Consider the following 14429-nt stretch of genomic DNA (forward strand, 5'->3'; position numbering starts at 1 on the left):
GTGTTGGTGTGGGTTTCCTCCAGGTGCTTCAGTTTCCCCCACAGTCCAAACACATGTGGTACAGGTGAATTGAATGAACTAAAATTGGCCATAGTGTATGTCAGGGGTCACCAACCCTGTTCCTGGAGAGCCTTCCTGCAGATTTCTGTTGCAACCCTGACCAAGCACACCTGTTTGTAATTATCAAGTGCTGCTTTAGGTACTATCAACAGGTGTGTTTGATCAGGGTTGGGACTGAATTCTGCAGGAAGGCTCTCCAGGAACAGGGTTGGTGGTATATGTGAATGCAGGAGTGTACAGGTGTAAAACCTAAGCTGGATAAGTTGGCAGTTCATTCCACTGTGTGGACGCCTGATAAATTAAGGACCGAAGGAAAAATGAAAATAAATGATCCATAAGTGAATACTCTGCCAAAGATATGAGCAAAAACAAACAAAAGCTGTCAGGAATGTACACTTAATCTTTATTTCCATCCCATTTGAACTCCCATTCCTCAAAAGCCAAAGACGTTACATTTACTTGAGCGTTTCAGAGCTTTCAGGGTCACACTCAAACAAAAAAAAAAATGAATGAAACAAGTTGGAAAATCAGCAATACGAAGCATTTGATGATAAACGATGATGATCAAGCAGGAATGTTCTTCATCAGAGGCCTTGCCTTAAACACACATTTACTTCAGTCATTCTGACAAGATATCAAATTAACAGTGGATGGCATTAACATTAACTTCCCCATTACAGTAGATTAGGCTCAAATACTTCTAAATGCCTGCCTGTTTCGTTCTGCTTTGCCGTTTCTAAACATACAACACCCAACCCACCCTAAACCCAACAAATGTAAGTGCTGTTTCCCAACCATGTTCCTGAAGGCACACCAACAGTACACATTTTCAACCTCTCCCTAATTAAACACACCACAATCAACTCATGAGAACATCAGAAGTAACTCTATAACCTCAAATGAATGGCTCAGATAAGGGACACATCTAAAATATGTACTGTTAGTGTGCCTCCAGGAACAGAATTGGAAAACATTGCTCTAGAAAAGAAAAAAAGAGAGGTAAAAATCAAAGTTGAAAATCACAGATTTAACAGGCGAATTCCCCAGTAAAGCAAAATCCAAACCCAAGACCCCCCGTCAAATGAACTAACTAGGCCACCATAAGCAATAAAGCTCATTAGTGGTTTCTAAAACCCCTGAAGTGCAAATGTCTCCATTTCTAGAGCTTTTAAAATGACATAACTAACAACAAACAAAGCTTTCTGATCCTGATGCGTCCTTGTTCATTATTAACATTGGTCTCATTTGCCATCCTGAAATGATTTAAATCCAATGCATTATTCGGTTAATCACTACTTCATCACCACATGACATTAAAAACACAAACTCTTGACTTGTGAATGAGGTTACTACATTAAAAAATAAAGCATTTACTGTCTGACCCTGCCAAAAATCTCTCTGACCCGTCGCACCTCTAGCCTGCTTCTGAGTTGTCATGAAGGTTTTGTAAGTGCTGGATGTGTTTATGAATTAAGAGTGAAACTTTTGATTGTTTAGTTTTTTTGGAGGGTGATTTTGTTTTATAGATCATTTCGCTGTGACTGAAGCAGGATTGTCCAGTCCATGCCTGCGTTTATCCCAGGTTTGCGGAGGGTCAGCACCGACATGGAGGCGTCAAACTCAAACTCCACAGGTGTTTCTTTTCCTGTTTGAGAAAGCGTGTGGAAGATTAGCAGGCAATATCACCTCAAATAAACTGTAATAATATAAATAAACTGATAATGTCCAGGCAGAAAATGACCAGTACATATTTTGCATGTGTACATATTATATAAAACATAATTTTGTATGTTTTTTGTTGTTTCAAATAGAAAGTATTAAAAAAATTATAAATGTATAAATATATAAAGAAAGTTTATAAGATCGATTAAGTTGAATTATTAAAAAAGAAATAATATAATAAAAGAAATCAATTAGAATTAAAGGTGCAGTAAGTTTGACACCCAGTGGTTGAACTAGGTATTGCATTCCTGGATGAAAACAAACAAGTGCAGGTTGCCAGATTGAGGACCAACAGGAGTGAATCTAACGAGCAAGCCTAAAGGATGATTTAAACTGGGTTCTATATAAAAGCATCGGCACACGACAGAAGGAATATTTTCATATTAAAAGCAGTTTTTGTCCTAACCAACACCTCAAATTAATATATTAGAAACGGCTTCTGTATCTTGCAGCTGAACAACAGAAAACTGACAATGATCTTCTCAGGAAGACCTCATGTGCGTTATTCAGTGTTAAATGCTAGCAATGTGAGTTTAAATGCCATTTTACATGACATTTATTGCCATATACTGAACGCACCAGCAGATAGTTCACCTCAGATCTTAAAAATAAAGTGTGAAATTGAACTTCAGAGATGTGACTCAAAACCAACATATCAGTGATTCCGCATCTACATTTAATAATGGTAAAGAGGCTTAATATGTATTAATTTAATTATAAACCTTAATATTTTGTGAGTGAGTGCATATTCTGTGCTTCTGAATGGCTGTATTTACATTTCTGTCGTGTTCTGTCTGCTGCAAACAGCCCAATACAGCCTTATCACTGCAAATCTTGTCATGTAGCGTGTTGTTCGTTCACGGGGTTACAGTGTAACCTGCTCACCTAAAGTTTACATTTGTAATATTTATATTCTTTGCTAATTAATAACCTCATGTGGAACTCTGAATCTGCGTCTCATTTCGCAGTCTGCTACTGTCCACAGGAGGTCGCGGTTTGGTCATGGAGGCACACTTTGAGAGCCTTCATGACTGAATGAATGAAATATAGTTTTCCACCAGGGCAAGGGAAATATAATTGGCTAAACTTACAGTAACGCACATTTTCAAAGCAGAATATCTGACCTCAGCATTGTTTTTCAGATAAACAAGAACTTTCATTAAATTCTTTTTTTTAATTATCTGCAAACATATTATGGTATTTTTATGCTTTAGAAAAATCAAAAACTTACATACAGCAACTTTAAGAATTAAAAAGAAATCAATTAATTTATAAAAAAAAAAAAGAAATTATATAATGAAAGAAAGTTGATCAGATCAATTAAGTTAAATTATATATTAAAAAAAAAAATATATATATATATATATATATATATATATATATATATAAATGAGCAAAAGAAAGAAAGATTTATAAGCAATTTTTATAAAAGAAATTATATAATAAAAGAAAGAATAAAAGAAAAATAAATAAAATAAAATCCCATTTGTTAACATCAAGACAAATTATATATAAAGGCTTATTTTTAGCAGCCAGAATATTAGATATTATCCGCTTTTTGACATTTTATTTTATCATCTGGAATAAATACTACAGTAATTTATAGTGTTTTTGAACCATTAATTCATTCATCCATTTTCTTTTCAGCTTAGTCCTTTTATTAATCTGCCACAGCGGAATGAATCACCAACTTATCCAGCATATGTTTTACGCAGCAGGTGCCCTTTCAGCTGCAACCCATCACTGGGAAACATCCGTACACACTCATTCACACTCATACACTACACACAATTTAGCTTACCCTTACACTTAATTCACCTGTACCACGTCTTTGGACTTGTGGGGGAAACCAAAGCACCTGGTGGAAACCCACACAAACATGGAAAGAACATGCAAACTCCACACAGAAACGCCAACTGACCCAGCAGAAAATTAGCAGTACATTTTCTCTGTGTACAGTGTGTATTTTTTTGTGTGTGTATTTTTTGTAAGTTTATTTGTCGTTTCGAATAGAAAGAAAGAATGAAAAAGAAATAAAGAAAAACAGAAGAGAAAGAAAGAAAAATAAATAAATAAAATCTCATTTGTTAATTAAATCAAGACAAATTATTTGTAAAGGATCAATTTTTGCAGAAATTGTTCTGGTAATTTTCTATTAGGACATGATCTGCTTTTGTGACTGATTTAATTTTCACAGATAAAATAAATACTACACACCGTAGTAAAATTTATTATACTTTATATATTAAAGCATGTTTGAGTCTTTTAAATGAAAGGTGCTGCAAATTGTAGTATTAAAAGTAGTGAACTGTATAAACGGTAGTATTTTAGTTTTTACTACAGTAAACTGCGGTGCATTTTTGAATAATACACCCTATAATTGTAGAAAATTATAAAATTGGGTAGTTTGTTTATATTACTATAGTTATGTTACCATAGAAACTCTAAAATCACCACAACAGATAAATTCAAGTACTCTATTACAGTACGGTTCAAAAACACTATAGTGTTTACTATAAATTACTTTAGTATTTTTTTAATGTTGGTTATTATTTTATTTTGTATTTTTCTACAGTTTAAGTCATTCTGCTAATTACAAGTTCTTACCATCCACTTTAAGAAGAACCTTTCTGGGCTTGCTGGCACCCAAAATGACAACTTTCTCAACCCATGACGAAGTTGAGAACTTGCAGTCTGGGCACAGGTTACTGTAATGAGGAAGGACATGATTTCTGAGTCAAAGCTGCTTACAGTAAATAATGGACTGATTTAAAAAATATGTTTTGAAAATGACAGATTAATGTAAATACCGTGAAGTGAGAGAATTATTGGCAAAAGTGAGTTTCCGGTGAATAAATTCTGACTTGGTATCATAGTTAAAACTATGACCATCATCAATGTAGAGCTCGCCTTCAGCAAATTTCTAGAGTGAGAGAAAGAGAGGGTAAATGAGATAAACGAGTTCATTTTCATGACTATAAAGGCCTGTTCACACCAATAACAGTTACTGTTAAATATTAGTTTTAATAATCATTTTAATAACAAAAATAGCAGACAAAACAAAATAAAGATGCATAATGTATTTACTAACATGAACTAATTATGAACAATACTTGAACAGCATTTGTTAATCACAGTTCAACATTCACTAATACCCAAATTCATGCTTATTAAAATTAGCAGTGCGAGTTAACATGAACAACTGTCTTTTCATTAAGTAACGTTAACATGAGCAAAAACTGTAGTAAATGTACTGTTCATTGTTTGTTCATGTTAGTAAATGCATTAACTAATACAACCTTTTTGTAAAGTGTTACCAAAGTAATAATATGGTATATAGTAGCAAGATTACACTCAATTCATCATGCAAATTTTTATATTAGTTTAACCAGACATTAAACTTGCATTTTTGGGGGTGAACTACACTTTTAATTGTATTAAATTAAATTATGCTGAATATAAGTTGGAGCACACTGTAGATAATAAAAACAAATGAATTATAGTCAAGAAAATATGGTAATCAACAGAAAGATCAAGCACTTTACCTTAGGACTAAGAGCCACATATAAGGTGTAGGGGTCATTTTCCATGCAGGCTGATGAGCGGCGAATTCGGTCCTTCCTAGGAATGATGGAGCCGCCACGCTGGAAAACTGGGATCTAAATACATACAAAGATGATTTTAATAAATATAAAACTGAAACATATATATTAAGAAAACAAAAACAAGGTAAAGCTCTTACAGAGCTAAGAGTGACTGGGATGTAGAGATTCTGGGCACCATTGTGTTTCTGAAAGGTGTGGACGTCATACCAAACCTGGAAATGAGAAGAAAAAAACAATGCATCAGTCAGTTCATTCATTTTAACATTGGTCATAATTACAGTTTTGAGATGGACATAATGATGGTTAATCCTTTCATAAACACACTTTACATACAGTAGATAGTAAGATTTATAAATAATAATAAACATACAGGTCATGAACATACAGGACCCTTACTGTAACCAATAAAGCCACTTAATAGTAAATATTTTAATATATATTTATTTCTTATTTGTACAGTTAAGAAAAGATCGTTTTACTTGCATATAAACCCTCTAGATGCATATAACTTCATGATTTTTATTGTTTACTTTATTTTCCACTCATTTAAATGTCCTTCTGTCTTCTTATACATATGTACGCACGCTGATTTGGTGAATCAACCTCATTTTAATTCTAATTCTAAAATAATAATAATAATAATAATAATAATAATAATAATAATAATAATAATACTGCAATTTATTTATACGCCTTATTTCTTACACCAAAAAAAAGCTACATAAAGCATAGAATAAAAATTATATATATAGAATAAAATTATTTTCTGCATCAGTAAACCATGAATTGCTATATGGCAGTAGATGGTATAATTGAAAGAAATATATTATTTCTAAATAGCTTTTTATTAAAAATTGACATTTGCATGTGGACCAGACTGCAATTTTATTTATTTCATCGCGTCTTTAAGTGGACATTTTACCTCTCCGGCTCCAGGCAGATAAGCTGTGACTCCACGAGACCCTTCCTCAGTGACCGGATGAACCAACAGATCCCTTCCTGAACATCAGCAACACAAACAGACTTTATTAGGGAACGCATTATAATGATTTACTTGTTGACTGATACTAGGCGTGATTCAAAGGTTAAATATACTTGGCTCTTAACCCTGTTATTATTCATGCATTACTATAAAAACAGGAGCTACAGACTTATACACCTTTAGCTAAAAAAAAAAAAAAAAGATAGCATATCTCACCAATTAGGAATTCATCATCAATGGTGAAAGTTGCCGTTTCCTTAGGATAATCAACCCAGAGAGGTCTGAGACGAAACAGAAAAGAAAAAGATGTACCACTAATGACTACACAAACAATATATATATATATATATATATATATATATATATATATATATATATATATATATATATATATATATATATATATATATATATATACATATACATTTTATTTAATATCCTAAACAAGTGTTCATAGGGGTCTTGCTCACCTCATGACTGGCATCCCGGTGGTGTGTGCTTGGTAGATCAGCTGGTACCAGTAGGGCAGGAGGGCGTAACGCTGGCGGATGGCTTCCCGGATGAGTGCTGTGTTTTCTGGGCCAAAGAGCCAGGGCTCCCTGCGTGTGGTGTCCAGATGAGCATGAGCACGGAAGAACGGCTGATACGCACCAGTCTGATACCAGCGAACCAGAAGCTCAGTGCTGGGATTGTTAAAAAAGCCACCAACATCAGCTGCGTAAAACAAGAGAGAGAAATAATTAACATGACTGCAACATTTAGTTAACACAACTTTTAAAGTGCAGACAGTATGGAAACGTCTTTTTTTTTTTTTTTTAAGTACAAATGAAATCAAAACTAAACATATTGATTTTGTTAGCTCACATTGTTAGTTTTGTGGTGAACAGTTCATCTGTGCAAAAAAAAAGCACTGGGGATTTGTGTCTTAAAGGCAGTTTTTACTGTCAAAAGGTACCAAAAAGCGAACTGTACTGAACCACTTTTTTGGTAGCCTTTACAAATGGTACGTAGCATGGCAACAGGGTACCAAAAGGCAGAACTATACGTGTAGCTGAACGCTATTGGTTTACAGAAAAACATCACTCTCACATTCACAAGCAGGAGAATGAAAACAAAGGAACTGCCATTTTTAAATACACAGCCGAGACATTACATTGTAATACTAACCGCATATAACAACGAGCCATGGTCAACTCGAGCTTAAAGAAGCCTTGTCATTGTCTTGATGAACAGCTACAAATGGCTCGTTTCCACTGAGTGGTACAGTACGGTATGGTTCGGGTCGGTACGGGTCACATTTATCAGGCTTGCGTTTCCACTACCAAGGGTACCCTTTTGGTGGGCGTAGTGTACGACAGAGTATCAGTCTCATCAATCTAGCTCGAGGAAATGTCTAAAATAAAGCTGTACGGGTCGCTCACATATCATATGAAAATCACTCTTCACAAAACAGACGCTTTACACACATAAATACTTGTGTATAAATGCTTATTACTAACCTTTCTATAAACATGATTTGATTATAACTGCAGATCAATGACAGTGCAAAATAGCCTACTGTAACAACTGCAATCATATAAAAAACAAATAAATGCAACATATGAGCACATACAGCCTCTTACAGTCTCCGATATGTTACCAACTACAGAAAAAGTACACACAGCAGACATTTCGTCCCTATTTAGGGTTCAAAACAACACAAAGTATAGCCTACAGTCAGTGAAACCCTCTCATCTGTGTCTGTAATCTTCAGCACATGTAGCCTCTGTTAGAGAGTCATTCCATCATTCTAAGTTCAGATTAGTCCAAAAGGTGATGATAAAAATTAAAACAAGGCAGTTTGTTCTCGTTTGCTGAGGAAATAATGTGCTCCGGCTTCTCCTTTGTTTTTTCGCACTTCACTCTCGCGTTTGTCAGTATCTGACAGGATCGGGTTTTAAAAGCACACGTCAATAATCAAGCGCACGTTATTATCATTAGCTCAAGAAGTTTGATATTTCAGATATTGACGCGCGTCAAGCAAAAGCAAGCAAGAAAGCGAAAACGCTCGCGCTTCAGACTGGCTCGTAAAAAACTACGAGGCAAAGGGTAAATCTGCTCTACTCCATGGCTTTGTGGCTGTTTATCAAGACAATGACAAGGTTTGTTTGAGCCCGGGGGTCAAATCAAGTCAAATCAAATTAGCAGTAAACGTCTTGTTAAATATGACGCGCAATAACCTTCCACATTTGTTGTGAGCTGCAGGCTTTACACTTTCATGCGTCAAGTGTATTCATCATGTATTTCAATGCAAATCAATGTATTTAGTTCTACATTTAGAAAAGTTTTTCTTTATTATAGTAGCTGGTTTTTTTAATCGGTGTAAAGAATAACTGGTTGTTTACAAAAGCATTTTGATATTGGAAAAGACGTGTGAAACTTTTGTGAAGCATCAAATCACTGGCGCATTAACAGTCAAAACATGTTTATGACTGCATAAATGTATTATTGCTTTAAAAAAAGTCACATATTGTGCATTTCTATTATACACAATTTGTACTAAAGCGATCTAAAAAGTTCAAATCAATACGTTTTCTCTTTACACCACCAGGTGGCAGTCTTTGTACTTTCATTTCGAGGGGTGTAGATAGCACAAGTTTTATCAATATGTATATTTATTTCATTAATAAATATAACTTTATATATATATAGTTAAAAATATTTACCATTTTCCCAAGTGTATATAACTACTACTGTAAGAAAATATCAGAATTTGGTTCATACTTTCTGTATTATTTTTGCTTGAACTAAGCCGATCTAATCCTGTTTATATGAATTGAACCTGCTCCCGATCAGGTTTGACCTAGCAGAACTGTTGCTATGACAACAACTCTCGGATCAGCTTTGAAGAACGAAACGATCCTGGATCATGTCAAATCGTCAATATCCAAATCCAGCTAACTGAGTAATCCACGTACGAAGAACGGACCCCGGGTCGACCATGGCTCGTTATTATATGTATATACAATTCTGCTGTAATCTCTCGACTGTGTGTGCATTTTAAACATGGCAGGTTTTTTGTTTTCATTCTGGCTTGTTGCGTAAGTGAATGATGTATCTCTGTAAACCAATAGCGCTCAACTGTGCGTCTAGCTCCGCTCCGCCTTTTGGTACACCTTCTTATGTTTGGTACCCTTTTGAAAGGGTGCCAAAAAAGTGGTACGGTACGGTTTGGTACGCTTTTGACAGTGGAAACGGCCATAAGAGCGTACCAAACCATACCACTCTGTGGAAACAGGCCAAAAGCCAAGAAAAACAAAATCTACCGTGTCCCGTTTCTGTTTTACGAAGCCATCTAAAAGTGTGGGCGGCTTCACTTTCTCCAGAGAGCTCGGCGCACGTCTATATTTGAAATAACGAACTTTTTGAGCTGATGATAATAACGTCTGCGTGATTACTGAAGTGCTTCTGACATCCGATCCTTTCAGAAACAGACAAACGCGAGAGTGATGAGCGAAAAAACAAAGGATTAGCTAGAAAAAAGCAAATGATTCTTTTAGCAATCTAAAACAAGAACAAACTGCCATGTTTAACGATTATCATCACCTTTTGGACTATTATGACCTGGCAATGACAGAAATACTCTTTAACAGAGGTCACATGTGCTGGTGAAGATTAAAGACAGATGAGAGGTTTGCACTGACTGGGCGATAAGCTGTGTGTCGTTTTTGAACCCAAATAAGGCCTAAATGTATGCCATGTGTAGTTTTACAGTAATTGGTAACATATAAGAAACTGTAAGGGGCTGTATATGTTTATGTATGTTGCATTTATTTTGTTTATTTAATATAATTGCAGACGTTACAGTAGGCTTTTTCGCACTGTCATTAATCTGCAGTTATAATCAAATCATGTTCAGAGAAAGATTAATGAACATTTATACACAAGTATTTATGTGTATAAAGCATCTGGGTTGTGAGAATGATATGATATGTAACGACCCGTACAGCTTTACTTTGACATTTCCTCGAGCGAGAATGACATCGATCGGCTTAAACTTTCTGACGTACACTATGCCCACCATTGGCAGTGGAAAAGCAAGCCTGATAAAAGTAACCTGTACTGACCCGTACCAACCATACTGTAGCAGTCAGTGGAAACGGGCCATTATACTTGTTGTATGGAACTGAAATTAAAATAAATTGATTTTATTTTAAATAAATTCACAAACTGATTTTGTTATATGATTGATTGACAATTTGCTATACAACTGATTTTAATTATTCAAGTGGTAATCAATGTGCCATACTTTTACTATAATAACACCATGGGTAAAGGAGCAAATTGCCTGGTTACCATTAACTTTCATATCATTATTTTTTCCCTACTAAGGAAGTCAACAGTCACCCTTAATCGTGTTCGGATACCAACATTTCTCAAAATATCTTGTTTTGTGTTTAGCAGAATAAATAAGCTCATACAGGTTTGTATTGAGGGAAGGGTGAGTAAATTACAACAATATTTTTATTCTGGAAGCAGGAGGAGCTGGAAGAGTGTTTTTCATAACTGAAAATACAGATAATTACTGACCTCCACAAAATGAGATGCCCACAAGCCCCAGACTGAGACACATGGGAATAGAAATCTTGAGATGACCCCAATCAGCTGCATTATCACCAGTCCAGACGGCACCTGATGAAAACACACAGACTTAGCACATGTACAATGAAATCCCCACACGTCCCACAAACACACAAACTCACCGTATCTCTGAGAGCCAGCAAAAAATGCTCTGGTTAACACAAAGGGCCTTTCAACTCCACCAGATCGCTGAATCTGACCTTCAGCAGTGGCCTTTTGCTGGAAAACAAAAAAAAAAGAGGAACTTAAGCAAAACATGAAAATAAGGCATGTCTACATTAATCCAAAGTGTAAAACCCATTTCTGAAGATTACATTAAGTGTCTTGCTTTTTCTTTTTTCTCAGAAAACAAATCACCATTTATACTATGATTTATAGAAAAACCCCACTAAAATGACAATCGTTGACACAGAAGTTGATATAGCAATATGTTTTCGATTAAATTAAAATATTCTTATTTTAAAGACTATAGGGCAGTCCTAAACTACTAACCATTTTAAGCTTTTATACTTTGCTACTGTCCAACAAACCATTAGGTTTTACCCATTTGTCAGCAAGACGTTTTAATTTAATTAATTAATTTAAAGGGCACATAGGTTATCTCTTTTTTCATATTTATTATAAGCCTTTTGTGTCCCCAGAGTGTGAAGTTTCAGCTCAAAACACCCATCAGAGTATTTATTATAGCTGTTTGAAGTGTCTGTATTATAGCTGGGAAAAGATTGTTGCTGTTTTTTTGCACTGGGTCTTTAAGGTGAGTCATCCCCGCCCACCGATCCCACGTGCCTGTCAGCAACATGCCTCAATCGCCGCACTCGGCTGCCTCAGGAAGCAGATCTCACGTAAAGTTTGTGAGAAATACTACAGTAAGAACTTTACCAATCAGTATTTGATGCATTTTTTTGTGGAGTTGCAACAATGAGTTCACGCACACACAGCACAGACAGTGAAAGAGACACGCGGCTGTGCTGATGAAGCGAATCTGAAGTGAATCGCTGTTCTTCATTACACACGTGCACATGTTTTAAAACATGTTAAACTTGTAAAACTCACTCTTGATCACGTCTGATGATGACTGATGATCCTAGCAAACTGAACAGACCTTTTATTCCCGGTTGCTTTGTGCTCGTCCTGTCTTGTCGATATGAGTATATGCATTACTACGGAGACATGTTAATGCGCGCAGCTGTCAATCAATATTGGTGGGCGGGGGGACCGCATTCCTATGTAAAGTTGCGGTCGGTCTGAAACCGCTCCAATTGGTCCACCGTTTATATGTTGTTAAATTTAAAAAAGAAGGAGTAGGTGTGTTTATACCACCCCAATATGACAGTATATACACCAGGGGTCACCAACCTTTTGGAAACTGAGAGCTACTTCTTGGGTACTGATTAGTATGAAGGGCTACCAGCTATTAAATAACACATTTTTCTTAATTTACTTTTAATTATATGTTATTATTAATAATTAATAATATTCATCCATGTGAAGACATTGATCATGTTAATGATTTCTCACAGTAGTTGTCAACAATGATTTAACAAGTTAGATAAATATCAATATGCAACACTTAATTTGTCTGAAATTGTTTATAAAGTTTTTTTTATTATATAACTTAAAGTCATTTACAAATTTACACCAATGCAAGTTTGATTAAAAAAAGAATACCTATAAAAATATTAGATGCAGCTTACTCATATGTGGTGCTATGGTGCGCTATTTTTAGAACAGGCCCGCGGGCAACTCATGTGAAGCTGGCGGGCTACCTGGTGCCCATGGGCACCATGTTGGTGACCCCTGATATACACTATACTTACACACATGTATGTCCAAACAGCTTGAAAAGTACACTTTTCACCATAGGTGCCCTTTAAATATTATTCATGCTAGAAACATGCTAATTCATGTTAACAACAGGCTAATTTATGTTAGACTTATGCTAATTCATGCTAGAATCATGTTAACAACATGCTAATCCATGCTAGAATCATGCATATTAATGCTAGAATATTGTTATCAACAAAAAAATGATTTTTTTTTAAAGGCCTTTGATGCGTCTTTTCAATTTTATTACACTGTAAAACCGAAAAGTTAAGGTAACTTAAACCGTTTGAGGAAACTGATTGCAACAAACTATTTAAGTTCAAAAACTAATACCAATGAGTACTGTGAACTTAATCCATTTGAGTAAATGAAGCAATTTGAGCACAGTGAAACCCAATAAATGAAGAGAACTCAAACTAACCGAGTACTGTAAAACCCAATAGGTTAAGGTAACTCAAACCATGAGGAAACCGACTGCTACAAACCATTTAAGTAAAAAAAACTAATCTATACGAGTACTGTGAACTTACTCCACTTAAGTTGAAGTAATGAGGTATTTAATGAACTCATTACCTTCAACACTGACTTCAAAACTCTTTTCAAATGAGTAGTATAAAATGACTCAATTTCAGTCAATTGAGTTAACTACACTCATTTCATTTGATAAAGTTGACTGTCAGGTTTTACAGTGTGGTTATGAAACACTCTGTATTTAGTGTTCTAATATAATTCCTCACCACATAAAGTCCATAGATATTGTGTACGTCTCTGTGTTCCCATTTTCCATGTATAGCATCTTTATGCATCGTGATTTCAGGGCCATTAAACACGGACGGCTCGTTCATGTCATTCCAGGTGAAAAGGTTCTCCATTGAGCCCTGAAAAACAACAGGGAAAGTTGTGATGTTGGATATGTTTCCACGTGTCCTAAACTGATGTGAAGATTTTTAATAAGTAAAATCAATTGCTTGCTTACACTGAGCATAAAGCTGCTGAAGATGTAAATTTAAAATGTTAAATAATTAAGATATTATGTTGCATAAAGCAAGATAAACAAGTGAGGTTGCCAAGAAAGTTTCAGGTACCTAAAGTACAAATGAAATCAAAAGTAGCCATTTTGTAAGCTCACATTGCTAGTTTGTGGTGAACAATTCATCTGTGCATGTCATTAAGCTAAGAAAAAGAAAAAAATGTTTGCCCCTGTAATCTTTAATTAAAATCTGAAAATGCACTTCCTGTTTGTATTCAGTTAAATTCTCAGATTACATCTGTTTTGGGGTAATGGGCGTGGCTAACATACTTAACCACGCCCCTCCAACTGTCAATTTTGACAGTTTTAACAGAAATAGTGACGAGGAGGAGGTGTCTCATAGGTTGTAACTCTCCCCAAACCCTTACCCCAATCTTTTTGAGTAAAACGCCTACTTTACTACATCCAATCAGCTCACAGTAGAAAAAACAAACCACGCCCACTGTTTTGTCATTTAATATTTTGCTTCTCTAGGAATAGCGCCACAATATGAACAACAACAAAAAAAAAAAGTCACAGCTTCCGGTTCATGTCGACTTCACATTCAAAGTCAGGTTAGGTTGTTACACAATGATACCTCCGAACA

At 35.2% G+C, this 14429-nt stretch overlaps 1 protein-coding gene across 2 annotated transcripts in view; it reads right to left on the reverse strand.

Annotated features, from left to right (window-relative positions):
• Positions 1-442: 442 nt before the first annotated feature.
• Positions 443-14429, reverse strand: part of ganabb (glucosidase II alpha subunit b) — a 37122-nt gene continuing 23135 nt past the window's right edge. The window contains exons 14-24 of one of the 2 annotated variants that reach the window (XM_009291260.5): positions 13551-13691; positions 11112-11208; positions 10939-11040; positions 6840-7083; positions 6586-6650; positions 6310-6386; positions 5525-5599; positions 5328-5441; positions 4593-4705; positions 4390-4490; positions 443-1705 (exon numbers count right to left, since the gene is read on the reverse strand). In XM_009291260.5, the coding sequence (XP_009289535.1) occupies positions 1581-1705; positions 4390-4490; positions 4593-4705; positions 5328-5441; positions 5525-5599; positions 6310-6386; positions 6586-6650; positions 6840-7083; positions 10939-11040; positions 11112-11208; positions 13551-13691 (1254 nt within the window). In that variant the 3' untranslated portion in view covers positions 443-1580. Of the gene's footprint in view, positions 1706-4389; positions 4491-4592; positions 4706-5327; positions 5442-5524; positions 5600-6309; positions 6387-6585; positions 6651-6839; positions 7084-7186; positions 7702-10429; positions 11041-11111; positions 11209-13550; positions 13692-14429 lie in introns of those variants that run through there. The other variant, XR_012389980.1, reaches the window with a different exon arrangement.

Source organism: Danio rerio, chromosome 14 (genome assembly GCF_049306965.1).
Source record: "Danio rerio strain Tuebingen ecotype United States chromosome 14, GRCz12tu, whole genome shotgun sequence".
NCBI lineage: Eukaryota > Metazoa > Chordata > Actinopteri > Cypriniformes > Danionidae > Danio > Danio rerio.